At 41.7% G+C, this 27,884-nt stretch overlaps 1 protein-coding gene and 1 long non-coding RNA gene across 4 annotated transcripts in view; one reads left to right on the forward strand and one right to left on the reverse strand.

Annotated features, from left to right (window-relative positions):
* Window positions 1-27,884, reverse strand: part of gtf2ird1 (GTF2I repeat domain containing 1) — a 45,219-nt gene that overhangs the window by 1,112 nt on the left and 16,223 nt on the right. The window contains exons 5-27 of one of the 3 annotated variants that reach the window (XM_085471003.1): window positions 27,575-27,758; window positions 23,508-23,824; window positions 21,973-22,068; window positions 20,949-21,032; window positions 19,240-19,423; window positions 16,288-16,313; window positions 14,674-14,800; window positions 13,048-13,091; window positions 12,716-12,796; window positions 11,351-11,506; window positions 8,052-8,105; window positions 7,538-7,618; window positions 5,404-5,587; window positions 5,221-5,282; window positions 4,844-4,915; window positions 4,451-4,718; window positions 4,164-4,192; window positions 4,002-4,049; window positions 3,834-3,911; window positions 2,457-2,649; window positions 1,989-2,026; window positions 1,785-1,894; window positions 1-1,686 (exon numbers count right to left, since the gene is read on the reverse strand). In XM_085471003.1, coding sequence (XP_085327129.1) covers window positions 1,669-1,686; window positions 1,785-1,894; window positions 1,989-2,026; window positions 2,457-2,649; window positions 3,834-3,911; window positions 4,002-4,049; window positions 4,164-4,192; window positions 4,451-4,718; window positions 4,844-4,915; window positions 5,221-5,282; window positions 5,404-5,587; window positions 7,538-7,618; window positions 8,052-8,105; window positions 11,351-11,506; window positions 12,716-12,796; window positions 13,048-13,091; window positions 14,674-14,800; window positions 16,288-16,313; window positions 19,240-19,423; window positions 20,949-21,032; window positions 21,973-22,068; window positions 23,508-23,824; window positions 27,575-27,758 — 2,534 coding nt within the window. In that variant the 3' untranslated portion in view covers window positions 1-1,668. The remainder of the gene's footprint in view (window positions 1,687-1,784; window positions 1,895-1,988; window positions 2,027-2,456; window positions 2,650-3,833; window positions 3,912-4,001; window positions 4,050-4,163; window positions 4,193-4,450; window positions 4,719-4,843; window positions 4,916-5,220; window positions 5,283-5,403; window positions 5,588-7,537; window positions 7,619-8,051; window positions 8,106-11,350; window positions 11,507-12,715; window positions 12,797-13,047; window positions 13,092-14,673; window positions 14,801-16,287; window positions 16,314-19,239; window positions 19,424-20,948; window positions 21,033-21,972; window positions 22,069-23,507; window positions 23,825-27,574; window positions 27,759-27,884) is intronic. The other 2 variants (XM_085471002.1, XM_085471001.1) reach the window with 2 other exon arrangements.
* Window positions 711-27,632, forward strand: LOC146700767 (uncharacterized). The gene is made up of 3 exons (XR_014922605.1): window positions 711-772; window positions 27,048-27,272; window positions 27,569-27,632. It is a non-coding gene; the product is annotated as an uncharacterized LOC146700767 (long non-coding RNA).

Raw genomic sequence — 27,884 nt, forward strand, 5'->3', positions numbered from 1 at the left:
CGACTCCATCAGCGACCGGGGTTTCCTGCCTTTTCACGCCAATATCTTTTGGCTTTTTTCTAAATTATCCAATTTATGCCAGCTCTCTGGTTTGCTTAGCCTGCCCATTTGTATGGAGGTATCACCACAGATGAAGGACGTGCCTAGTCACTAATTTACTCCTCAGCCTCCTAGTAGACGCACCTGTGGTATCAATTTCACAATCCTACGTCATCTTGTTTTGAAGTTATCGCATTAAGAAGATTGAGAAAACATGAACTTATGGGGAGAGGACCATCAGCTTTTTACTGATCTGATATTAGATGTGCTTTAACCCAATAAGGCGAAGTGTATCATATTTGACCCACGAGTTTTGAGACCTCTACATCATCATCCCCTTAAATGATTTTATTTGTTTAAAATAAACAAACTACGAGGAATAAATTATAGAGAAATGTGGGATGTAACAAAAATGAAATTAATGGGTACAAAAAGGTTACACCCCCCCAAAAAATCAATCAATCAATCAATCAATCAATCAAAAAACACCAACAGTGCCATCTTTGCCTTCTCCAGTTCACAGCTCCACCCCTCACTAGCAGCTGAACACACCAACAGTCAGTGAGCTGGCGTAGCATGATAGACTTTGCATATGAAGCAAAATGCCAGGGAAAGGCCGAGGATGCAATAAGCCTGCATGCAAACAAGACAACCAAGTGGTGGCAACGAAGCTGAAACAACCTTTGCAAAGCATCATAAACGCCGACATCCTGGTCTTTGAGGGATTTGAGAGGTCAGTAAAAGTTCCTGGTACAACGACGCTGAACCATTAAACAGTCACCACATCATTTAACTGTTACCTGGCTGCTACATTCTCCGTTTGTTCAGTTATCATTGTACCATTGTGGTTCTGGCTAGTTAACGTGTGAGCTGGGACATTAACAGGGAGCATCAGTTTAACTATTTGTGTCTAATAATGTGTTGTTTCTAAAACATCTACCAGACATTAAAGGGATAAATATGGTAAATATGCTACCAAGTCACCAGAAGCATAGAAAACAAGCAGAGCTGTAGCTCTCGCAGTTATACATGAAGCCTACGTGGAAGTTCAACAAGGAACTCCTGTCCTATTTCCTGCTGCCAGGATCTTGTTCTGTTATGATGGATCATCGAAGTTTTCCCCGTTTCCCTCGTTATCAGTATTGAGTTTGAAACTTTACATCCTGACATCCCTGGATACAGCGTGGCTAACGTTAGCAGTGCTAGCTGTGTTCCTTTCCTCCTTGTGCGCGTTAACACATCGTGTCGTCAGAGTCAGTGACACGGCTGATATATAACCGCTCATTTTCTCAGTCAGTCCTGAATAGCTGCGCTGCTTACCTTCCACTTTGCTAAAACCGCTACTATAAACCTACCTGTCACAGGAAGAGAGGCTGTGCCACCTGTCGGGACTGGTGATGGCTGCAGTTACATGTCAGAGGCTGCCGTCTGACAGCAGCTAAATGCTCCACATACACTGCACTTAAGCTGATACGCATTCTGTTAGGCGTCTTAAATGCTTGAGTTTCTCTGACTGATCGAAGCTACAGTTAAGTCGAGGTAAAGGGGGGCTTCCTTATTAAAGTGCATTTTTGCCCTAACAGCAGGCCAGCATGCTGTAGCTCTGAAATCAAAGTGTATTTAAGGTTTTTAAGAGTCTTTAAGGACCTGTGTGAGTAAGAACAGAAGAATAAAGATGTCCTAGTATTCATCAACTAGCTTATGATTTCATATGGTGAAGAAAATATATATTTTATTTAATGTACCATCACTGGAATCTGATTGCTTGATATTCCCAGGTCGGAGGAGGCAGGCACTTGGTTGCTCTCCTGGACTCTCTTGCGTTTCCGTCGATTAGTGGAGGCGTCTGTTCCTACTGAAGGCACAAAGCAAAGGCTTTTACTCTGGAGGCACACGCAGCACAGAAAGCCTCACTTCCATCAACAGAAGGTTGTTTGTGTAACACTTACCTGTGTTACAAGCTTGGCTACAGATTTCTGCAAAAGGTCTGAACAGGAGAGAGAAAAGGCCGGGTCATTTTAGGTGATGTAGCTGCATTTTTGTTTCTTTAAAGATACAATCTTTTTTTTGTAACTATAAAAAACATTCCTGAATTCTAATTAGCCCTCTATTCAGACTGCACTTACTTGATACCTAGAGAAAAAAAATCCCTGAATTGTGCACGATTTAAAGCTTTGCCTTCATTCTTTCATCATAGCTTAACTGCTTGGATGTCAAAACGTTGTTTTCTATTTCATTTTATTTACATTTGCTGTGGAAGATTTATTCTTTGACATCTTAGAGGCTGGATTTAAATCCAAAGCATAAATAAACCATAATGAGCTTAACTACCGAGAAGCAAAACCCTAAATTCCCGCTGAAATGTACGGTGCAGCGACGGCTAGCGCTGCTGAACATTCCGGTGTCGCTGCACTCACTGTAGCTGGCTCTTGATGTTGAATGTTATTTTATCTGCGGCTTGAAGGATTTTCTCCAGGCACACGATGTCGTAGGTGTTTGGGTTTCGGAAAGGGATTTCGTCTGGAAGGCCACTAACTTCTATAGACTCTGGACTGCCGCGGATTAGCTTGTACGGGACCACGACGGAGCGATCTAAGCCCAGAGCCTCACCTAAACAGAACAAACAACAACGGCACGATCAGTGTGACACCTTTTCTTTTCCTGTGAAAAATAAGAAGCATGCAGGCACATGTTTTCCCATGAATAAAGAAACTCATGCCTGTAACTGGCATACTGTAGGTATGAAACGTGCATAGAAATGCAGCGTTCTTCATTCATTTTGATAACAGCAGCTAAACGTTCTTAAGCAGAGGTGCAGGTGCAGCATTATTACCCTTTGAGATCTTTTATTATAACCTGAACAAAGGTGGAACTTCATACACTGCAATCATCACAGTAATAAGTTAGCAACCAAAGCGTGTGTTAGCCTGGCTGAAGAAGAAGATGTTTGTCTGCTCCCAAGATCGCTGACTGCGGTTGCTGTCCGTGGTGCTGATTCAAAGCTGGAATGATCCTACAGATGTTACTGATTATTGCTACATGACAATATTTTATAACTTAAATTTGTTTGTGTGTTCGTGTGAGCGAGAACGTGAGGTAACGTGTTTGCTGAAGCACTGCGTGGTGGTAAGGGCCCAAAATGAAAGAGCGTATCAGCCGCAGGGCCTATCGCAGAGCTGTTACACCTGTGGTCCTCAATAAATAAGAAGTAAGAATGCTGAAATTTGTTAGGTGCACAACAATTCAACATGTGAAGTTTTTCTTTGCCACACAAACTAAAATAAATCAGTTTGCACTAAATCTCTCTATAGACACCACTTTGATAAGAGGTTTTTTATTGTTTACCGTGCAGACTTTCCACCCGTGGACCCTATGCATGTGGAAATGTTGTATTTTTAAGGCACTGCTGTGACATTAGCACCGTTTTTGTTTTGTTTTGTTTGTTTTTTTTCCTCTTCAGGCTTCTATACCAAATTGTGTGAAGCCTGTATTGAAATTGCTCCACAAAACTTAACAGCCACGTTTCATGAGTGAAATTTGGAGCATGCATTTATAAGACTTGCCCCTAATTCAACAAGTAGGACGAACATTCTGGATTTAAATTTCCAGCCACACGTCTCACTTATGAGGCTCACCCTGAGCAATAAGGGACGTGTTGTTTTTCTCCTGTGTTGTGAGAATTAAACTGAACACGCCCACGACTTGGACTCATCATGCAGATGAAACTGGTTCATGGTAAAAAGGTTATCCGTCTTGTACAGATAACAACAGCTCCACGCTGCGGATCTATTTACCGTATTTCTTGTTGAAGAGTTCCTTGACTTGCTCTCGAAGGACTACTTTCTCCCCCATGCGGTTAATGTCGTCATCATCTGTCAGGAGGAGAGAATCGGTTACAGACAGCATTCAAAATAAAAGCCGCAGCATTTATAATGGACGCTATCAAAGCATTTTCTCCTCACCATTTATTGAAGCGTAGGCCTTCTTTAGTAAAGTGACTCGTCGAGGTGCTGATGAAGTCAACGAAAAATATGTTTAGTAACATTAAATGTTGTTTTGCTCTCTGTGATAGATGCTGCGTAATAAATCAGATGTCATGAAAGCAAAGCGCAGCGTGCTCATACCTGGTTTTGGAATAAGTCCTTGAAATGGTCTGCATGCAACACAATGAAACAAGCACAATGAACAGAATTAGCCGACATATATTTAAAGACAGTAATAAATATCCAAGCCATTAACTGCAGGAAGGAAGACCGATAGACAGATATGGATCTTATTTGATGAAAACATTTGAATTTGTGCATTTTGTAGCTTGTTATTTTGGTTTAGCACCACAGATGAATATACTGGGAAAGTGCATCATTACCAGTCAGAATATTAAACAGCTCTTAGAGTGATCAGCATTTCTCACCTGGTGATGGTGAAGCTGATTTTGTCAGCGACAGCCAGGATCCTCTCCAGGTTCTGGGAGCCGAAGGTGCAGGGCTTCCTGAAGGGGATGCCGGGGGGAAGGCCCTCGATGATGACCGAGTCCGGGTTGTTCTTGATCCTTTTGTAAGGCACTTGGACGGGGTACTTGATGCCCAATGCCTCCCCATACTTCCTGTTGAAGAGATCTTGGACCTGCTCTCGCAGCGTGTTGGCCAGGTCGATTCTGGACAGCTTGGACTCCAAGCACTCTGTTGACGAGAGGACGAAGACGCTTTAAAATATGTCATCTGGCTTTCAACGTCAGCGAGCAGAGGCAATTCGTGTTTAAACAGTTAACGGCAAATCTAAGAAGACTGATGCAGCTCGACCGTACCTGAGAATCCAGGTCTCTTGGATACAGCCGCAGTGTCCTCCGTTACTGGTGCTGCATCCTTGGCATCCAGCTCTTTGGAGAAAAACATTTAAAGGTTAAACTTTTGTCGTCTTAAGACTTACTGAATAAAGCAAACGTTAGGAGCTTTGTCACAAATAAAGAGGAGGCAGCTGCAGAAAAATCCCTGCAAGGACTTTCTGTTGTTCTTCAAAGGAGCCGTTTTAAAAATAGCCTGTGAACTGGATTTGACCTTAAAACTTCAACCGTGTATTGCAGAGGACAAAACAAACATATCAAAATTTAACACTGCATATGTGTGTGATTAGTTTGGGTTGAAGATGCTGCTGATGAGAAAGTAAGTATAAAAAGAGACAAACCTGAATCACAGATCGGGATGGAAGGCATCTCTTGTTTTACCTGCTCAGCTAAGAGCTCGGGTCTAGAGATGAGCAAAAGATTGTGACGATATTTACAAATCAGAGAGCGAAAACTGAAATAACACACACTTCAACGCACCGCTACACTCTCCAGATGACTTTCTATATATAATTATTTCTCACCTTTTGATAACAAACTGGATCTGACTGCTGGCAGCCAGGATCTTGCGTAGTTTGGCTGCTCCGAAACAGTTGGGTCTTCGGATAGAGATTCCCTCTGGCAGCCCGGTTACATACAGATCCTCAGGGTACATCTGGAATTTGGAGTACGGCACCTTGGTTGGTTCAGGAAGGCCCAGGGCTTCAGCTGAAGAAGGAAAAACAGGAAAAACAAGCACAAAGCTTATTGATCTATTTCATTCAAGTCGTCTTATTCCAATTCATCTCATTTCTTTCCGTCTTCTGAAATCTGGGGAAAATTGCAAAAACATCAAATAGGGAAAGTTCGCCAAATTTGTGTGACAGTTTTAAAATGGTAAATGGCCTGTATTTGTATAGCACTTTACTAGTCCCTAAGGACCCCAAAGAGCTTTACACATCCAGTCATCCACCCATTCACACAGACTGGTGATGGCAAGCTACATTGTAGCCACAGCCACCCTGGGGCGCACTGACAGAGGCGAGGCTGCCGAACACTGGCGCCACCGGGCCCTCTGACCACCACCAGTAGGCAACGAGTGAAGTGTCTTGCCCAAGGACACAACGGCCGAGACTGTCCAAGCCGGGGCTCGAACCGGCAACCTTCCGATTACAAGGCGAACTCCCAACTCTTGAGCCATGATCACAGCAATCCTTTATTGCTGCTTTTAACCAAGCAGCAATAAAGGAGCTAACATGAAAGTGTCGAGTTGCATCTCAAATGGCCATCTCAGCCTGGCTCGACAGTTTTGATCTCTGTGGTTAGTTTACGCCTTCTAACAGCTACAGAGAGAGGGTCACCTTTTACACAAGTACCCTTACTGAGGCTCAAGTGGGTGATACAGGCGGCTATAGCTGTGAGGAGTCGCTGAACTGGACTTCTTGCATTTGTAGAGTTTAATGCGGTTATCTCACAAATATTATAGCAAGCTGTGCAGATTAATTACACTAACAAAGTCCAAATGTTTGTGCATTTTTGAGTGAGTGAAATACTCCTGTTACTGTTCTTAGAGTAACACAAACATATGACAGATGGAAAGATGAAAGTTTATGGTTTTGTTCTGTAGTTCCAGGCCTTACTGAATACAACATGATTGCTACAATAAGGGTTAAAAATTAAAAAAACAAAATAGAAAGCAAGTTTTATTTGAAAGCTTTTGATCAAAGTCCAAAAGAGACAACACAAAAAGCCAAGGCAGTGACATTTATTTTGTAAACGATGGCCCCCATAATTTAAAGTCAACACGGGCAAAGCAGCTTCGGGGGGGCATCTGCACCGTCTGCACCGTCCCCCTGTCACTCGGTCAGATCCGACCCTCGTTTGTCACACCGGCAAACTAAAAAGCTACACGGTCACATGGCTACACCCACCATGAGACAAATGTTGCGATAGCACCATCCATATTTCTAAACTCAAGGAAATCTATTATAAAACGATAGCTTTAAAAACTAAAATCAAAAAATAACAAAAACAACCCGATTTTTAGCTCGTTTTCAGTCTCATGCTCACGTTGCTTTTCCAGACACATTAACCTAACGTGACGTAGAAAGCTCATCCAGCTCACAGGTTATTGTAATGTGTGGATGGACAGGCACATGTCTCGCCTCATTTGTCATGTGCTCATCAGTCCCTCAGCCGGCTGAACTAAAACCCTTTTTAAACTAAGAACTGAAACTTTTCTTTGTATTTAAAGGGAATAAGAAGAACTCGTTAATAACTTTGAGCATTGCCGTGTTAAAATTACCCATACGAACAAATACCCACACTCACTCTTAGCGCACGCATGTCTATGTTCAGAGAGTCGCTGGCGTGCTGTGACATGCCGCCTTCTAAAAGGCGACTAATACTTTGTGTCTTTATGCTTTAACTCCTCTGATGTGAAAATGAGATTCTTCCTTTTCATGCCCCATCCTTTGCCCCACACTTAACAGATTCATTCTCATGTGCTGAATTATTGAAAACCTTAAATGTTCCAATATTAATATTCAGATAGATTTTAAATTGCTGTACACTGGTTAAGGAGAGATCAAAGTCTTCCTGCAAAATTTATAGCCCTGGCATAACTTCCTGCCCCCGCTGCGGATGAGGATAAAAGCTCCCCCGCTACAGGTAGCTTACCATACTTAATGCTGAAGATGCTCTCCACTTGTCTCCGCAGCTGAAGAATCATTTCACCGATGTCCTCCACCAGGCTCCCTGCTGAAAGAGTCAAGCAAATGAAAAACGAACAGCTTTGCGCCGAGAGCGCCGAAAAAGAATTATTACTTGGGGTCGACGGGGTTAGGCAGCTTCCCACCTGTGAACATTACTACATCTCCACTTGCCAACTTCAATTTGATAAATTCTACCTGCCCTGCGCTGACCCGGTAATGACAAACTGACTGTGTCATTACCGGGTCAATGTAGAGTGTGATACATTAACCGCAGATGGATGTAGGGAGGCAGAGTGGTGAAGGTGCAAAAATGAGACTAAACAGCAAAACAGAAATATTTCCAAAGGTGAGGACGCTGGGTTAGAGTTTTATTTAATTCTAATCTGCCTCTTTGGCAAGGTTACAGACAATCACACAGTGAGAGTGTGGGCCAAATGCACTGTGCAGAAAAACATCCTGAATGAGTCAGTCCACCCTACCTTCAGAAGATCTTCTTATGCTCTGCGGGGCAGCAGTGGGTGACAGAGCTTCAGCTGCAAGATGTGAGAAAAGCATGAGAACAGTGGCGCACGGCTACTGTAAAACATTTCTATGACAGTTTATCCAAAGATGCACGGTTTTATTTGTGTCAATCAATCTCTTGAGTCGTCACATTGTTGCTTTACTGCATCAGAGACTAGCGCTGGTCCTATTCTGACTTGAGGCATGCCTAACATCATTGTGCAGCAATGATTACATCTGTGAAGGCTAAACTCTTTATCTGACACCTCATGTCTACCCTCAGTACACACAGGGGATGGACAAAACAACAGGTGCAACATATGAGACTGTGATAATTCAATGTTATTGTCCATTTTCTGTCAGTGGAATATTACTGTTACAGTAGGGCAACGCTGAATGTTCTTTAATTAATGATTCCAGGCAAACTGCCGCCAAGAACACATATCATACCGCCTGTCCAAGGCCGTTATTCAACATCGCCGCTCAGTGTTAAACATACAAACACGAGAATGGGCGGTGGGGGTGTTGTTTTGCCATTAGCCCAGAAGCAGAGGTGGAAATGTGATTTTTTTTTTCGTGATGTGTTATGTGTGGAGTCTGCAGGGCAGGACTTTTAAATCTGTGATCAACAACAGGAGGAAGAAAGTGGTTTATAAAATGTTTTTTTCCCATCTATCCATTTGTTTCCGTTCATCCGGGGTTGGGTCGAGGGGGGAGACAGCCTAAACAGAGAAGCCCACAGGCGAGGCTGCCGGACACTGGCGCCACCGGGCCCTCTGACCACCACCAGTAGGCAAACATGGGGTTAGTATCTTGCCCAAGGATATTTGGCATGCAGCCAGGAGGGAGCCTGGGATCGAACCACCGACCTTCTGATTAGTGGCTGACCTGCTCTGCCACCTGAGCTACAGCCGCCCCACTTTGAGCGTGTTCTAAGACAACTTAAAGCAATACTATTTGAAAGCTACATCTAGCTTGTGTAGCTAATCCATCATAACATGACGGAGGATCTGTGTAAGCTGTAAAAGGAATATGATGCAACCACAACAGACTCACAACAGAGCTCCCTTTGCCCAACACAACATAAAAAATTCAAAATGCATCAAAATCCAGCCTGTTGAGGTAAAAGTGGGAACAATAATGTAAAATTTAAAAAACACTGTCAAAAGAAAGATACTGTATGTCATCTGTGCTGAAGAAGCCAATGGACAATTATTATGACACAGGAATACTTGAGAGTGGAACTGCAGTTTTGTGAAGATCATCAAGTCAAACCTTTCACTATACTTAAGGGCAAACAGGACTTTTTAAAAAAGGATGTGATTTGTATCTACAGGAAAGTGAACTGGGTATTCTCATATGTGCAATACGAATATGTCATTCATGCAAAAGGGATTATTGTCTTGATCAGACCTATTTTACCTTGAAAATTAATGCAAATTGCTATCATTCGAAAACTTTGACAAATGACTGAGGTGCAAATAATATTAAATGTGACTGAGTGCACTTACCTTCATTGTCTTTCCTTTAGAGGTCATTTGTGAAAGAAAAGAAAACTTAAACAAAGCACAATGAAATCAATAAAAGAAAACAAAATGCTTAATGCCAAGATCACTCTGAGCAGACTCTCTGTAGCATTGTAGCAGCACCTCCTTCAGATGTTCAAAAAAGGGCCTCATTTATATGTTAATTTATATATAAGAAAGTTGCACTTGACATTTGGACAATGTAATTGATAGTGCAGGAATTTTCCAGAGAAAGAATAGAGTCCTAAACTTTAAAGTGTCCATTCAAGAAAATGTAGAGGCGGAGATTTCTGCTTCCATCCTACTACAGAATGTGTGAATGGAATTTGATCACAGGAGATTGGAAATCTTATTTTGAAATCTTGCACTTTTAACGAGATTGAATGAAAAGCTTGAATGAAAACTGGTGAAAGTGAAGTGGATTGCCCAGAAACAGAGAAAACTGTTGAAAGCAAAGAAATGCTGCCGTTTTTTTTTATTTCTCAGTCTAATCTTTAAATGCTGCCAGCTGCACAATTAAATGTCCTTCACCTCCATCACAGCGGGGCAGTCAGAAACCTCAGACATACATCTGCATGCATTTGTCTGCAATCTGAATGACCCCGGCACATTATAGAAGCACCTGGTAAATGAGGCGGGTGCAGTTGATAAAGAGAGTGGCGTCTACTCAGATGTTCTTGGTGACCTTACTCTATTAACCTAAGGTTTAAGGGAGAGAACGAGTTCTATACGGGGAGGAGGATTTAGGAGTCTCAACAGGACCTTTGAGGAAAAGTTTGGTCTCTCTAAAACTGGACTAGTGGATAAAATTACTCAAAATCTGCAAATATGCACCATGCATCCTGCTAATCACTGAAACGTTTCAGTTTGGACTCTTAAGGGCAAAGGGCACACAATTAACAACCGGCTGAAGTGTTGTAAGACAGCACACACCTATGAGGCGATGTTTCCGTGCAGCCGGTGCTTCGTAGGTGAAGTGGGAGCACTTCAAAAACCGCCTACCTTCTGAATTAAGGTGAAACAGAAGCCCCAGTCTGTTTTTGAGGATATTTGGTACAAAGCAGCTACTTGTTACGCCACCCAGCGTCAGCTCTGGCTGCAGTGACACAAATTGAAATCAAGCACAGCCTACCAAGATGATTAAAAGAGAACCTTTAGTCTAGAAAAAGGTCTATGAAAATGAACTAGCTGTAGCATTAGGAGTCAGTGCTGTAAGGCGTCCTGAGTTATGTGCCATACGCGGCCTTAGGATGGTCTGATGTCTACTCTTTCACAACAAACAAACATTTAAAAAACAAATATTTAAAAAGGCAAAACAAAAAACACACACTTCGGTTGGAGTCCGACCACGCTCGAGCAGTTGGTGCATGTAAAACACACTGACAGTTATGCGCATGCCCAGATTTTAAAGCTAAAGAGTATGTTGACAAGCTGCAGTCGATGCAGGGTGCATTTCACAGATCGTCGTTGTGAGGCTGGAGGAAGAAACAAGCTACAGTAGGTCAGAGTTGGGGAGAGAAGGTATATTTAAGGTTGTGGGAGTGGCTAGTAGTGATTGGGGAGGTTTGGTCATAAGGAAGTGGAAGAGTGGAAGATAAAGAACGTGAGAAAAGTGGTTTCATACGTGCTGTGGCTTAATTAGCTCCCTACAAAACAGTATGTGGAGGCCTTGGTAGGAGCTGGCATTCCAGGAGCCACAGTGTGAGGAGGGAGGCGACAATGGAGGTGTGGGCTGACGGGGAAGAGGTTACCTGCGTGGTTTTCCATTGAGTGGTGGGGAGCCGAAGGAGCGGGGGGCGGGGCAGACGAGGCAGATGGAGCAGAGGGCGAGGCTGTGGCTGGACACGGTGCGGCGGCGACGGGCTCGGCCACAGACTCGCTGGGCTCCTCCCCACTCGTGCCGGCATCTGGAGAAACAAACAGTATTCACACCAGGTTTTCAGTTTGTGGTGCAACGGAGACAAGAGAGCAGCAGGACACAGTGGAGCTGCAACACTTCTTGCACTGCTGCTGCATTTCTGCTGTTATCTCAGCGCTTCCTGTTACTGATGTTAGCTTGAAATCACCCAGCCTTGTTTTTCAGTGCATTCATTTAAACAGTTGAGAATTTAGGGCAGGAACTTCATGCTTTTTAACTGGGCAGGGGAAGTTGAACTGACAGAACCAATCACTTATCCTCCACCCTCAAAGTCTTTAATCTTGCAAAACCAAAATATGTTTGAAGGCTTCCATGGAAGCATGAACCTCAGCTAGTGCTTTCAAACTCTTCACACACCCAACAAAGTTCCCCTTTAAAACATTGCAAACAAGCTGGATTTAATAGATTGATCCTTTATTTTTATTTTTTTAAAACGTTTTTCACAATAATGAAACTACGTCTTAAAATGTGTCTCATTTGTCCACACAACAATTATTGGGAGGCATTGGTGCGCATGGTGAGATAGAAAGGAGGATTACTGGGGATCTTTCACTTACTAAGCAAAAGTGTAACTCACTACACTGTGAGGAATTAAATAAAAAAGAAAAATGAAGAATATATAATGAATCTGGAACTACAAACATGAATGAAGCTTTATTCTTTTTAAGTTTTTATTTTAAATGTCTGATTTTGCTCAAAACAGCAGAGCTTTGACTCTCAATGAATGAGCCTTTCACTGAGAGACTCAAGCAAAAATTGTTTTCTTTCTTTTTTTAAAACTTTAAAATCGAATAAGAAGAGTAAATGCAATAGCAGCCAAGGCTTTCTCTTCATTTTTATGATCCAAGGTTGGCTCCCCCTTTTCTAATTGTGATTCCTCACTTTGGCTGCATTTGAATTTATCCAAACAAATTTGGGTATCAGATTTGGCTACTGACAGAAAGCGCTCACCCACAGGAACCGACTAATCAAAACTGGCAAATGCAAAACTGTCAGGCGAACAAAGGAGTGAAAGAAGGGGAATCACACACAGGGACAGCACCAACGATGAAAACAGTCTCCAGGTTTCTGTGTCTCTGTGACTTCTATCTCAATGACAATGCAAGAAAACCCGCGTCTGCTCCAATTGTATTTTTCTACGAGTGAAAAAAAGAAACGAATCTCAAACTTAATGGCAGCCAAGCGTGCGCTCGCTTACCTGGCACCGTAACTTGAATGATTTCCCCGTCTGGAGGCTCTGTTTTAATCCTCCTCAAAGGAATGCAATCTCCTGAAGGACCTGCGGGGATTGAACAGTTCATTCTGCACGAGTTCCCGTCAGCACTGTGTTTTATGGTCGTGTAAAAACAGATTTAAGCAGACGATAGAACGTGTTGGAAGGGATCAGACTGCAAAACGCGATATGAAAGCGACTCCGGGGGACGGGGGAAACCTTTGTTCAATACTTGGGGCTCAAATCATTTGTAACTTCACACAGCCGAATATCACAGAGCGTTTTTATTATGCTGAACTTCATTTATTAGCACGTACCTGCTTCGCACTCAGCCAAGGGACTCACACAAGCACTGGTTGATCTGTGAGGTAAAATCAAATAGAAAAAGGGTGATTTGCAAATATCTGCAAAACACAATCATTAAAAATCCTTTTTTGTGGCGTATTTTAAATCATCTGTCTCCTTTAAAGGGAAATTAAATGACTTCTGAGCCCAACACCGGGGATCTTTAAACACTGGCTATGCAGGGTTTCCACACTTGTTAGCACCACAGTCACAACCCCAATGGCAGAGATTCCATACACGTTAACATTGATTCATGCAGTGCCATCCGCCCACTATATTGTGCGGTGGCACCGACAGACAGAACCGCTGAGCTGCACGAACAGAGGGAGACACCGGGGAAGCATTTCTCACTTCTAGCATGAAGGGATTTAGACTCAGGAGTCAGAGCTTGTCATCCAGGGTCACTGGTTCAATCCCAGCTGCTCAAAAGCACACATCAAAGTGTCCTTGGCCTAGATGCTTGCCTCAAATTGTTTCTTTGCACCAGGTATAAAGCGAGTGTGAGAACAGGCACCATATTAGTACAAGGAACACGTAGCATGTTTATACCAGCGGGAGAGAATAAAATCATAAATCATCACTTGCTTTAATTATTGATTGCTTCATGGAACAATAAATATTACGTGGTTCTTTCTTTTTTACTTCTTCTTTCAAACTTCTTCATTATTTCATGTGTAAAAATGGCTAATGGATAACCATTATTTTTAATAACGGCTCGATTGTCCAGTATATCAATTAGAAGGTAAATATAGTGTTCCTTCATCATCATCATCATCATCATCATCATAATAATCTTTTCTTAACTCTTTTCTTAGTTAATATATACAATATTACAAATATATTATCAAGTTAGCCTTGCTGTTAGCTGAATTTAGGTAACCTGGGTTGGCTTGTGAGGGATAGTTTTTAAAAGAATTAGCTAACTTCTTGGCTGAATACATTATTCTGATGATGTAAGAACAGCACCGACACCATATCAGATCGGCTGCAGATCATCTGCTTCCATCCTACCCTCCACCCCCAGCGTCAACCAACAACCCTCTGCACGTCCTCTTTCACTGCAGGCATGAATTTTCTCTGTGGTCCTCTTTTCCTCTGCCCTGGCACCTCCATACTCAGCATCCTTTGACCAATATATCCACTATCCCTCCTCATCCTCAACGTCCAAACTGTCCTAGCCTTTGTCTCCAACCGCTCAGCCTGAGCCGTCCCTTTGCTGTACTTATTGTCCATCCTGGTGACTCCCAACAAAAATCTTAGCATCTCCAAGTCTGCAACCTCCAGCTTGGCCTCCTGTCGTTCTAGGAAGTCGAGTCAGAGGCGGCAAGTTGAAGTAGAAATGTCCAGTTCTGCTAATGTACTCGACAGACAGGACGCAGAGAAAGAAATAAAAATAAAGCAAAGTGAACCGAACATTAATCATGTAACAAGGCCCGTTTAGGAAACAAAGTCCCATCATGGTAATGTAAATGTAACTAAAATCCGTAAACAGCGGTTTAATTATTATGAGTAATACCACTGAATGCAGAGGCACTATAAACAACGTCTGCAGGGTAATGCCATGTTTGTGTGAGTGTGTGTGTGGGCCACGTTCTGACCTGCTGCTGTGAGGATTGCTGACCAGCTCGGCTGTGGTGGGCGGGATGCTCAGATTGTCAGGGAAGCTGTCTTCGGGCGTAGAGCCCAGGTCGTGCTTGCCCTCCTCCCTTGCAATCTTGCCAGCAGCTTGAACAAACAAGACGCAGAAGATAAACAAACACCGCACGCCATTAGCGAAGAACATCTGTGTGGTGTAAATATATAAATAAACTCATGGCGGAGCGCTCTTTGGTTACTGTGATAAAGTTTAAGGGTCTTGACAAATATTTTACAGCTAAGGTCACTCACAAAGCACATATGGAAAGCTACCAAAAACAATTACTTTATGCCAAAAGTTCTCCTTTGAGAAGATGGAGAATATTCATGTTTAATGAAAATGAAAACGAACCAAATTTTCTCTCACTTTTAGTCATCAGTGCTTAAAAGTCACCAGCTGCAAGCATGAGAGTCAAGCTAACTGCGTACTAAAGGGAACCGTGATATTTAAAAAATAAAATATGTTAAATAATTGGGTGTTTTTTCATTTTCTAGGTTTTTAAGCAGTTGCAGACTGTCACAACCTGCATGCACTGCTAACTGCTAAGTGATAATGTGGTATCACAGTAGCCCAGTCGTGGACCAATCCAAATAATACCTATGAGCTCACACAGTGGGGTTGCTGTTTTAATGCATTCGTCAGACAGTATTAAAAATGGATTTTGATATTCGGCAACATCTTGTTATGAGGACTCGAGATCAGCTTTTTTCACCATCTTGACATTTTGAAATGGGATGTGATGGTCATTGGCTTGTGATAGCTAGTGAGCATATACAGGATTCTCCCTCTTTCTGATACACAGGCCAACATTTACTAATTTGGACTTAATGTTTTATTCAGTACGACCCAAAATCTCATCAGGATCGTCACTTGAGGGCCATTTGCTCTGTGCAATGACAGGTACTGCCCCCCCTGCTGGCCATTAAAAATATTGTGGGTTTTAAGCACAGAAGCTATCTATGGCTACAACTGATGGGGTCATTACACCCGCCTCACTGGCCGCTTCATGCACCGCCGATTACATCATCATTCACACATCCATTTCTGCCGGCCTTTACGGCACAGCTACCCACTGCAGTATTCTCCTGAATGATGAGGCGTCGCCACTCAGACAAAACTTCGGCATCAGCGCTGGTGTAGGAGGAGCGCAAGTCAAACCCAGGGGCAAAGAAATTTCAGAGATTTTTCCACAAAGCGTCATCTTTTCAAGCTGTTGTAGCATCTCCCGCTGTATAATCTGTGAATCTCTGAGCTTCTGTACAGATAAATTATTAAAACGGTGGTAAAAAGTGACACTCATGTCTTCCACACAGTGGCACCAGGTTACAGCGACAGCAGATGTGACGGTGCACACTGCAAGGCCAGTATAACAGGGGCCTAAGGCAGTGAGTAGATCCTATTCTTATGAGGGTTACACTACATTTAAAGTAAGATGCAGCAGGTAAATACACTAGTAAAGTACAAGCACATTCGATGTTTAGGTTCTTGTTGTTTTAAGTATTTTTAGAGACATGACCCCAACTTCTATTCTTCTAAGAAAGGGGAAAGAAACAAACAGAATCAATCACATTCTTACCGGTAAAGATCCTCTCATCAAACATTCTGGAAGAGAGAAAGAAACACAGGCTGTGAGCGAGTCTGTTTAAAGACCACCTCAGCTCTCAGGACAAAACTCAAGTTGCAAAAAACTGCAGAAGTGGAACATTGTTAACGGCTGCTTTAGCACATTAGCTGCTCTTTAAACAATCAGTCAAACATAATCAAACATAACTGAGTCGTTCCTTTTGTGAGCCCCGAATTCCTCTGACTAAAATTAACTGTGGATTAACTGTGATATACTCCTGGATTGCTTCCCCTTCCTTCTGGCACATACTGCCACTCTCTGCCTGCCAGTGAAGCGTTCTTCTCCTGCGTGATCATAATCTTAGGTCTTATTTACTTACAAACTTAAGAAACTACACTGTTGTTCTAAGGTCTTAATAGGGCAAAATATTACAGCTTAGACACCAGAAAGACATTTATGAGTATTTTTCATCATATCATGGTATTTGTATTTGTGTGACATCGTTGGCAAGGAAACCGCCCATGGACCTGGTGTTGAGCACAGTCTTACCTTCAGCTCAACATAACAGAAGAAGTGATTGTGGATTTGAGGAGAAATTCCAGCACACCTGACGCCACAAACAATAAGGGTCAAACTGTGGACTATATGCAGTCTTTTGTATTTTGGGGCTTTTATTGATTCAAGACTGAATTTTGGTACAAACTGTGAAGCAGAGAAAAAAGGCTCATCAACATTTGTTCTGTTTATGGAAACTGTACTCCTGTTACACTGATAAGACCATTGAGACACTATCCATTTATTTTTTAGATCTTTTCTTGAGTCAGATCTATTCCTTTGCGTCATAGTACGGTAACCCATCTTTGAAGGATCGGAACAAACTGATCCAAACTGAAACTGGTCAGGGAAGCTGATCGGTAAATCGCAGCTTAACCTTAAGTATCTGTATACCAGACAGGTGGACGACCGGCTCCATTTCAATAATGACTCCCACTCCTTATGTGGGGATTCGGAGCTTCTTTACTCTGGGTGGACGTTAGTGGTCTCACAGGACAGAGACAACTTTGTCCCAGCTGATATTAATAATCTGAATAAGCTAAAGCAAATTGTGCACATACGTATCATTTATTTATTCATTTTTTAAATTTAGCTCTATTTATTAATTATAGCACTTTTAGCTTTTTTATAGTATTTTTAGTGAGAGAATTTGTGGTTTTAGTGAAGCCCAGATCACTTTTTGTCTATGTGAATATTATCAAGTCTGACGGCTGGCAGAATGGTTGCCTGCTCTTTTAACTATGAATCTATCTAAGGGTGTTCATGTTAAACTGAGGCTGAAGGGAATTTATAGACATTATTTAATAAAGTGTGAGGCAGGTTTAAATTCTGAAGTTGATGCTACAATAAAAAAGGAGCACTAACGAGACGACGCGCGTCTTCAGTCCAACCCATTAGCAGTGAAGACAGTTTGGTCTTCACCACAGTGTTACGATTTTCATTTTCAACACGAGGAAGACACTTGATGAGATGAGAGAAGGCTCATCTACTGCCTCTAATTCTGTAAATAACCTTTTTTAAGCCAACTTTTTTCTGATTGGCTGTCCACTTTGAAGAAAAACACAGAGCTGCCTTGATGACCATATAGACCAGCGGTCCCCAACCCCCGGGGCGGTCCGTGAGTTGTTTGGTACCGGGCCGCAAGAGTTGAGGCTCGGGTGTGAAATGTATGGTTTTCAGGGTCTTTTCCCGTGTTGTAGTTGTGAGTCTTACTTTGAAAGAAATATTTACGCGTTACCATAGCGACCAGAGAGCATTAAGGAGCAGAGAGGAGGATGTTACTCTCAATGTTGTTGACGCACTTCAGGAGGACGCTGCTAACGAAGTTACACAATTACACAGTGACTTTCTGTTTATTATTATATTTACAAAATACCACAGCTTTTCTCTTGGTCGTATCATTTTATTTTGTTGTATTTATCTGCGACACCTCAAAGGCCGGTCCGTGAAAATATTGTCTGACATTAAACTGGTCCGTGGTGCAAAAAAAGGTTGGGGACCGCTGATATAGACCATATGAAAGTGTGTATGACTACTATTTGTATTTAAAAAAAGACTTAATAATAGTTAATAACGACTACCTTATTCTCAGTAATGTCAGCAGTTTAGTGAGCCTGTTAACCTAAAACTGACGGGATTTTACATTTCTTATATTTTCAGCATCTTTTCACAAAGTGAAGCGTGCGACGAGTGAAACTCGGGTGGTTATTACACGGGACATCACCTGAGAATAATTAATAGCATGGCTGCAGAACTAAATGAGCACAACACTTCAGTTACAGTTACTGTTTGTATAAAAATGATCATAGACTGACAACAGAGAAGATGCCAAAAAAGCACATCGCTGCCTGCATCTGGAACATCTCTCACAGACAATGGGAATGTGATTTGATCTGAATTAATGACATTTTCAATCTTTCCTAATTGTATTAAGGCTAATGAGCTGCCTGCAGGATTCGTTAAAAGATGTGTTATCTCAAACAAGGCATGGTGGCTCATTTAAATTAGCTCAAACAAATGGATGGAAGAGCAGCCATTAGCGCAATGCGCTGGCAAGGGAAAGTCATTTGGGACATGAATGGAAATGGTTTACCACTCAGCGGGACGTAGTGTGCTGAAGGAAACAGACATTTAACAAACAGATGGTATAGGCTGGCGTGGCTGGTAGCTGCTTCTTAAAAAAATCTTTCCCAAATTAAAGTTTCTGTAGGGACGCCGTTCTGCAGTTTGGTGATAATTAAGCATCAAGTGGGTAAATCTGGATGGATCTCTGGTCAGTGAGTAAATTAGACATTTGTAAAAAATATGCATCCAGGTGCTTCTTTGTTCTAACTACAACACTCTGACAGTGAGAGTACAAGAAATGATGTCATGCACTTTCACCAGTTCTTGTCTTAAAGCATTTGTTACCGTTTGACTATAAAGCGGATTCCGTGGCGCTCATCCAGGATGCGTTTGAGCTTGGGGACTCCGTATGTGCACGGTCTCTTGAAGGGGATCTGGTCGGGGATGCCGATGATCTCCACGGCCCCTGGATCGCAGGCTATTTTGCGGTAGGGGACAGGCACCATGTGATCTAGACCCAATGCCTCAGCTGGAGGTAGAAAACAGAGAAAATTCTTACATTTTAAATCTACAAAATATAGTTAACTCATTAGCACTAGCAGCCTCCAGTGGGGTTATGGTGATGGACCTTGGGCACAGCTGATGATCAGAGTGATCGCAAATAGCTCGTCAATCAGGGGGATTTTTTTATAGCTCATTAATGCATTAAACCAATGCCATCACTATTAGTTAAATAGCATTAATTCATGTATGCAGACGACTAGATGACCAAAGCAACAACTAGTCCCTGCCAGTGCTTGCATTTCTTGGCCTGTTCGTTAAAATGGCACTTACTTTAGCCTGTTGTTAGGTGGTTGCTAGGCAATATGAGCGCTATAATATAATTATAATATGTGGTGTAAAATTCAGCTTTTGTGGATATAATTGGGATGTTGTGATGCTTTTTTTTAGGTCTTGTAGGTGGAAAAAAACAATGATTTTAGCCCATATCTATCTAGGTGGTTGCTAGGCAACCTGGTGGCGTCATAATATTTCATGCATAAGAGAAGATTTGTGGATATAAACTAAACGTTATTCTTGTGAAATGTAAAAAATGTGCTTTTTTAATTGCATAAATATTAAAAAGACGTCGTGTTAGCTACATTGTTGCTACATAGTCCCTAGGTAATATAATTATGATTATAATATACATCATAATATCTGATATCTGAACCATCAGGAGCATCACGGTTGATTCAGACTTCTGCGGTGAATCTTTGTAGAGTTTACGACGTAACATACATACGTGGCCGATGTTACCCAGCCACAAAAGAAATAAACAAAACTTCAGGACGTGCTTCTCCTGGGTTCCCTCTCTTTGTTGTGGTCATTTTTTCCCTACAGTGTTTCCACTTCTTTGTATATTCTCACACGTCCATTCCAATAATTTCAGCAATTTCCAGGAATCTGCTGATATTTGTGAGTCCTTATATTTAAACTATAATTATCCTTCCTTGTATTGAGACAATGATAATTATCCTCTCACTGATAAATTAAAAAACTGCAGAGAAAAAGTATCAATCAACCCTTTTGTGTACATGGACACAAATCCGTACATTTGAGAGCAAACTGATGAAAAATCCCATAAGGGTGGGAAATTTGCATCCAGAAACACGGATCATTGGACTGGAGGTGACATGACTAATTCTTAAACTGCCTTGATGAACCATGCAAATACACACAAGTTCATCTTCGTATCTCTGCTCTCTGTCAAATAAATCTCTGTGTGTGTGTGTGTGTGTGTGTGTGTGTGTGTGTGTGTGTGTGTGTGTGTGTCTGTCTAGGGCAGGCAACGCTGATCCATCATCTCAAGTCACGCAGATAAAAAGTTCTTGACTTGATTCCAAATGGTGAACTTTTGCATTTGGTAGCTTTTCTCTATTAAAGACAGCACGAGGATCCTGCAGCTGGTTTGCTTGCGAGCATCCTTACATGCTTTTAATGCATCATTGCTGCACACGTCTTCACGTTGAGCTGTTTTTTTAGCCATTTGTGTAGTAAGAGGACCTCCTCACCGTATCTGCTGTTGAACAAGATCTGAACGCACTCTCTCAGCGTGTTGATGTCTTCTGTTTCCCGAATGAACGCGTCCCATTTTTCTGTACGAAAACAGAGAGAAGGAAATGCGGTCCTTACATCAAAGTTTACTGCAGCTTTAGCCTCTCAAAGTGTTTTATCTGACTGTAGTGCTAAGGATCTGAAATTAATCTTTTCCATTTACTCAGCAACAACTTGGTAAATCAGTGCAATCTTCTTAAAGGATTATTCTCAATAGCTTAGCCCTTCTTGTTTAAGTTTTCGCACAGGTCAGCCTCAGTTCAGTAAACAGTGCTTGGCTACTGTACATATCAGCCTCCAAATCCCGGCAGGAACAATAATAACAGCATGCAAAGTCTCCTCTATGGTTGTAGATTTAAGTAAAATCCAAACCTGTCATGACATATAGTGTAACAGGAATAATTTTAAGAGGACTTTGAACCTCGTTATTAATAAAATAAAATCTGAGTTGAGCTTTAAGCCTGAAAATGACACATCTGTGATCACCGTTTGATAAACTACGGCGTCGTCATGGTTTCCTAACGACCTCAAAAACATCTTCAGTTCAGTGCTGGACAATGTACAGTTCTCATGTCTATATGTATTTATATAATCGCTAAGAATAAGTTAGGAAACTGGAAAATGGAAGAAAAAGCTCTTTAATCAACTCATCCGATGAATCTGTAAAACCCATTACTGCTATTACGCTGCAGCCACAAAAAAAGGAGCTTTGATGCTAAGAACTAGTTGTGATATAATATGAGGGAAGCGCAGTGACAGCCTTTTATCCAAATTTGAAGCCTTAATGAGAGGAAATATAAGGGTAATATTGTGACTATGTGTATAGCTGAAATATTTCACATGAGCTTTAAATCCTTCTGTTTAGCTGTCAAGTACAAAATAGCATCAATGAAGAAATCTCAAACCCATCAGCACTAGCAATTACCACAGCCATTTAAAATGAAGCCAAATGCCTATATCGTCTCGGTAATTCAAACGTACCTGATTTTTCATGCACGATGGAGAAGAGTAGCCTCTTTGAGATGTGGATGCCAGTAGGGCTCTGACCCTGCTCACCAGGTAGCCTTGTGGTCTCATCTAAAAATGCAAAAATAAACACATTTCAGGCAGAAATGTTAACTTGTCATGCTTATATTCACTGCCAAGATGCACATAACCAGTGATACCCCTCAGCCTCCTAATAGATACACTTATGGTGAGATCTTTCTCAAATTAGTCTCAGAAAACCTGACCTTGACCTTGAAGTCAAGGTCACCAATATTTGAACCTGTCTTAATTTTTGGGTGTACATGTTGCCTGCACACATGACTAACATGACTGAGAGTAAAACCTAAACTGTGTTTTGTAATATTTGTCTACATTTATGAGAAAACTACTGACATTTCAAACCTAAGTGAACATACTGAATACCGAGGGCTATGAATGAAATGATTCCTCTAAGATGCGAGTATAACAAGGAAAAGTAGTGCTTGAGTGAAATACCAAACGGCAATGGTCTTTAACTGCAGATCTAACTCTTCTATTCAGACCTGAGGCACAGGAGAAAATACTTACCTAGAGCTTTTACTGTGTATTGTTAACATTAGGATCATCATCACGAATGCTCTGTGGATCTTACTTTTATACTACATTCATATAATAGCTCTTACTCTTCTTGAATTCAAGTTTTCGGTGTTTTATAGTAACTAGTGACGGTCATTCAGAAGGAAGGGGGAAAACACAAGGGCATGAAACAGTTGGGCCCAATCTAATGAATGTGGTTAAACATTTCCCTACAAACACTGCATGTGTAATAAAGAGCAATTTGAAGCCCTTCATCCCATTCTTAAATGTGTGGCACACATGTGTCAAATCAGCTTGTTGACTGTGGCTCATCAGGTAACAAGTGAACTGGACATGCATCACAATACTGCAGCTGATTTTTGTTTATGATCTAATTATGATCAAGTGATCAGAGCTGCAGCAAAATGATTTTCTTTGAATGGTTTAGGAGGACTGTTACACTCCTAGTTAGTAGTGCCAGCACCAGCCGAAGGTCCGAATGTAGAGAAGTCGGTGGGGACAGTTAACTGTTAAACTATGAATAATCAGCTTCACAGACATCTTTCACAAAACATCATAAACATCTGTTAAAAACACGGCTATAAATCACCATTTCAGAAGCAAGAAAAGTGCTTATTCTGCATGTGGCATCTTTTATTTTTGTAAATGAACCACAGTCTCTTCCTTTCTTACTCTGTGCCCTCCTCATCTGCACTGTTTGAGGTAATGTCCATAAAAGAAAACAAAGACCTATAGGTGCTTTCTTTAGTGATGCAAAGACCAGAAAACAGCTGTGTTCAGTAGGTTGGAAGCCAGCACTGTCTCCAGTTGCTGCTTCCAACTAGCAGGCACGGCCAGCAACACGTCCCCCCTAGCTGGATATACTATTAACCCCGAGACTCTGACATAACAACTCACCTCGCCCCTATTCCATTGCTGAAATCCACCTTTACACATGTTGTATGTTAGCTTACCAGTGTTAGCACTGTCTTTCACAGATGTGCTCTTCTCTGACCCAGGTGTCCAGTTGGCCAGCCTGTCCTTGCCCAGGTTGAGGAGAGACATGGGTTTGAAATCCAGCTTGCCGTCTGGGTGGGGTTTGGAGGACATGGGCATGCCGTACAGGAAGTTTGACAGAACAGAGTTGCTGGAAGTGGCGGGACTTGACGACGTGACTGCTTGCGCGGTCGTCTTCGCTGGGCCGTGGCTGCTTTGCGTCATGACCGCAGTGGAAGCGTTGTGATTGACATCAGTGCTAGACTTGGTTTCTCGAGACAAATCTTCCGGTTGCCTGTTCACAAAGACAACAACAAAATCAAAAAGGGAAATAACTTGTAGGGCTACAAACATGAGACTATTATGTTATGATTTGCTGCCTGATTGGTTAGAACTAGAGATGGCACGATACCACTTTTTTATGTCCGATACCGATACCGATATCATAAATTTGGATATCTGCCGATACCGATATGAATCCGATATAGTGTTTTTTAGTCAACAAAACTGTTTTTTAAATATCTTGCTGCATTTTGTATAAGTTCATACTCAAGTTTAAAACAACAACTACACTAAAGCTATTCTGTTATACCTGTATGCAAAAAAAAATATTTCATAGTTCAGCAATACTGATCAATCTAATAAACTTAAACCTACACCATCCTCCCTATTCTGGTATTTTAAAGAGTACTTAGCATAAATATTAAGCAACCTAACTAATAGGGTTCCAACTCCCAGCAACAACAAAAATAAATAAATAAAAAATAGGGAACCACCCCTCACGCTCCACCTCATGATGCTTAATCGCCGTAATCAACCTTAATTTGATGCAGTGTGAAAAAAAATGCACAGAAATCAATTATTTTTCAAGAAATATTAAATAGATTCAACATCTTTCTTCAACAGAATTGCAGACTGCACAGATGGTACCTTCCCAAAGGAAAAAGTACTATAGCTTACTAGGGTATATATATTAGACTTAATAGTTACTATATACAATAATTGACTTCTATTCATTTTGCATCAAATTAAAACTTTGGGTGTCAGATAATTATTTATTAAAAGCTAGACATTTTAAATGAGAATAAGAAAGAAAAGTATGTCTTTGTGCCCCCTTTTCCCTGTTAATGCCCTATCGGCCCCCCTGGCTAAACTTTGCTAGATCCGCCCCTGCACAGTTACCAGCCGTCAGCTACATAGAAAAAGATCCTGGAGTAGAAAGTAATATTAACTAAATTCTAACAACAGCTGATCAAGCTTAAACGTGCTGCTGTTGTTCAGCCGCTGGTTTCCTCTTTCTGGTGCAAAGTGGACCAAAAGCAAACTAGAGACACGGACTCGCGACAGAAAAGCCGATCAGCTGATCGTTAAGCAGTTTCATGATTGAAGTAGCAGCAAGAAGAGGCAGTCGCTTGTTAAGCTTAACGCAGGAATGCTTTACAAACATTCAGAGATGGACTTACACACTTGCTTTACTTCTCTCGGGGATAACTTTGTCGGAGATGAAATGCTAGCGAAGCTCCAAATGCTATCCAGAGCACCGACAGGTCCCGCATGCCACAGCCGCTCTATCACGTGATGCATACTGCTCCGACGTGCTAACTTTCTGAGGTGAGTTACAGCGTGTTGCAAGTTTTGTGAGGTGCTTTCTGATATTTAATGGATCGGATTACATTTTTTATTTTTCTCCGATATCCGATCCAGTAATTTAGGTCAGTATCGGACCGATACCGATACGTAATATCGGATCGGTCCATCTCTAGTTAGAACATCCTTGATACCAAAAAGAATTAAATAATAGGCATTTAATAACATCATTTGGTCTCTTTACTTGCTGCCTCCAGCCCTTTGCTTTTCAAACAGGCCCAAAACTCCAATTAAATTCTGCACAGTCTCACAGTGCTGCATGTTCATATTCAGCTTCATTATACAGCAGTAGAGAGAGGAAATTCCCCAATTTGTTTTGGGCAAACATGTGACAGTTAGCTTTATTACACACAGAACAGAGTCTGAAACAACTGTCACGTTGCAAATTTTAATACGTCCTAATAAAATCATTTTTTGCAGCTGCTTGATCAAATAAAGTCTTAATGAATAAATGAGACTGAGCTAAAAAAGAATGTGGTCCTCAGTCTTGTGACTGCTGATCCTGGCCTGCTCCAGCACCAGTGCTTCTTCTTCCACAAACACTCACAAACCACGAGTGAAATCATTTCTGCCGTTTTGACTTTCCAAGTTTTTAAAAAATCCTTTCTCGTGGCGCAATAAATGCTGTGCAGAGTTTTGGTGTCTGTTAAGCCTTTAAATTAATGGATCTATTACTCAAAGTGGATTTCTTGGATTATACAGTGTTTGATTAATAACACAGCCACTTTCATTATTGTAATACAGCACTGTTCTCAGTCTGAACTCTTGCCAAGTACTTTAGCTGATATTCAGAGTTCATACTACCCTGTTACAGAGTGCTACAGAGCAACTGTTGTCATGGGGACAGGTATCCAGCTCAGCGGAGATTACTGTAGAGCTGGCTACACAGTTCAACACGCCCACTAACAGGGCAGGGGCACAAATCATTGCTTTCATGCCACATAAATATGTGCTAAGCAGTGAATTCAGGGAAAAACGGCATCAGATTAAGCCTCTGTGGAGTTACAGGGCCTGTGTTCAAACAGTCCACTTGTTTACCCACCCACTATACAGCATTTGCAATATAAGCTGTTCACTGGGGAGCAAGCGCTGACAGCTGTTTTAGTGAAACATGAACAGTTTATGCAACTAGATGTCTGGTAGGATGTAACACGCTACTACTGCTGTTAGTGGACCACGACAAAACAGCAAAAACAGAAGTATGCACTACAAAGTATTAGCTGGCAAAACATGAGAAAAACATGCAAACAGGAGAAACATGCAAAGCTAAAGACGACTGCAGCGGTCAGGACTGTGTGGATCTCCTCTAAATAATATGTACAAACTGCACTTGTAAAGCTCACAAGTCTGCCACAACTATGCACAGTCATTTGAGAGCAGTTTTGGGTTGAGACAAACAGCCACCACCACCAAATTCAATATTCTGTCTACTTGAAAGGCGCGTCTCTAATATATTTCAGACACTGCTAACAATTATGTGCCTGCTATCGTTAATTATTTATGTGGCTGAAACCAAAAGCAGAACATCTGCACCACATCTAAGGCTAAGGACAAAACAGCATAGCTGTTTTTGGATAAGCACATGTTGTAGTTTACATGCATCTCTCCAAATGACAAAAATCTGTGTACATTTAACTTTATTTAGAACATATTTCAGCTGGACTTTATCCACCTACACAAGCATAGCGACAATTAGAGCCGTATTTGTGCTATGTGCAACATTTTGTCACCCATGAAAAGCAATGAAACACATTAAAATATCATTTTTTAGAAGCAGCTGACCAAGTAGATTAAAGGTAGACGACTAAAACACGCCTTAAATGTTTCTTTTTTGTAGCCATTTAATTTTTTATTCTGTTTGATTGCTATAGGAAGGCCAGTCAAGCTGCTGTTCTTGTTTATGATATTCAGCAGTCTCTCGTCCCTTGGTCGGACATCCACACCAACTGGAGTGGAGCTGGTGATGATAGTGCTTCTGCTCTGTAGAGCCACTCTCAGCTTGAGGATCATTCAAAGCTGATGTCGCTACGTAGAGCTGGAAGAATGAGCACCAACTGCACGCTACAGTCCGACACGGTGGACATGGAGACTTACTGGTGAGGCAGCTGATTATAGCTCCATATTTATTCTTCTTTATAAACTCCAACATGCGTGCACCTCCATTTACTAAGTTTGTACACAAATACATCCAGTATTTCCACGTAAATTAATTGTATCTTTTAAAACTCTATCTACGACGGATGCACCAAAGTCTGTTCACTTCCAATTAAAAACTGCACAAGAAAACATATCAGGGCAACTAACACAAGTTCATCTTCACATTGGAGTTATCAGAAATGCAACAACTGCTTTCAGAATGCGATCCAACCATTCACAGTCTCTCACTTTGCAGACTCACCTTTTCACGGTGAAGTGGATGCGATGGCTCTGCTCCAGGATCTTCATCAGTGTCTTGGTGTCATACTCAGAGGGCTTCTTCAGGGCGACTCCCTCAGGCAAACCATGAGCCACCACGCAGCCGGGGTCCTTCTGGATCCACTCATAAGGCACAGGGACCAGGCTGCTCTTTCCCACAGCCTCACCTGCATACCGCATGACGCACTGAGTTTTGCTACCTGACTTCCAAGAAACTATATAAAAGTGGCTCCCTATGCTCCAAACATGGATTGCTTCGGCACTGCTTTATGAAAAAATCTGGTTTAAAAAAG

This window comes from Copadichromis virginalis, linkage group LG10 (assembly GCF_057382275.1).
Source record: "Copadichromis virginalis isolate Kocher_CV1m ecotype Utaka linkage group LG10, C_Virginalis_male_GT1.1, whole genome shotgun sequence".
In the NCBI taxonomy this organism is placed as follows: Eukaryota; Metazoa; Chordata; class Actinopteri; order Cichliformes; family Cichlidae; genus Copadichromis; species Copadichromis virginalis.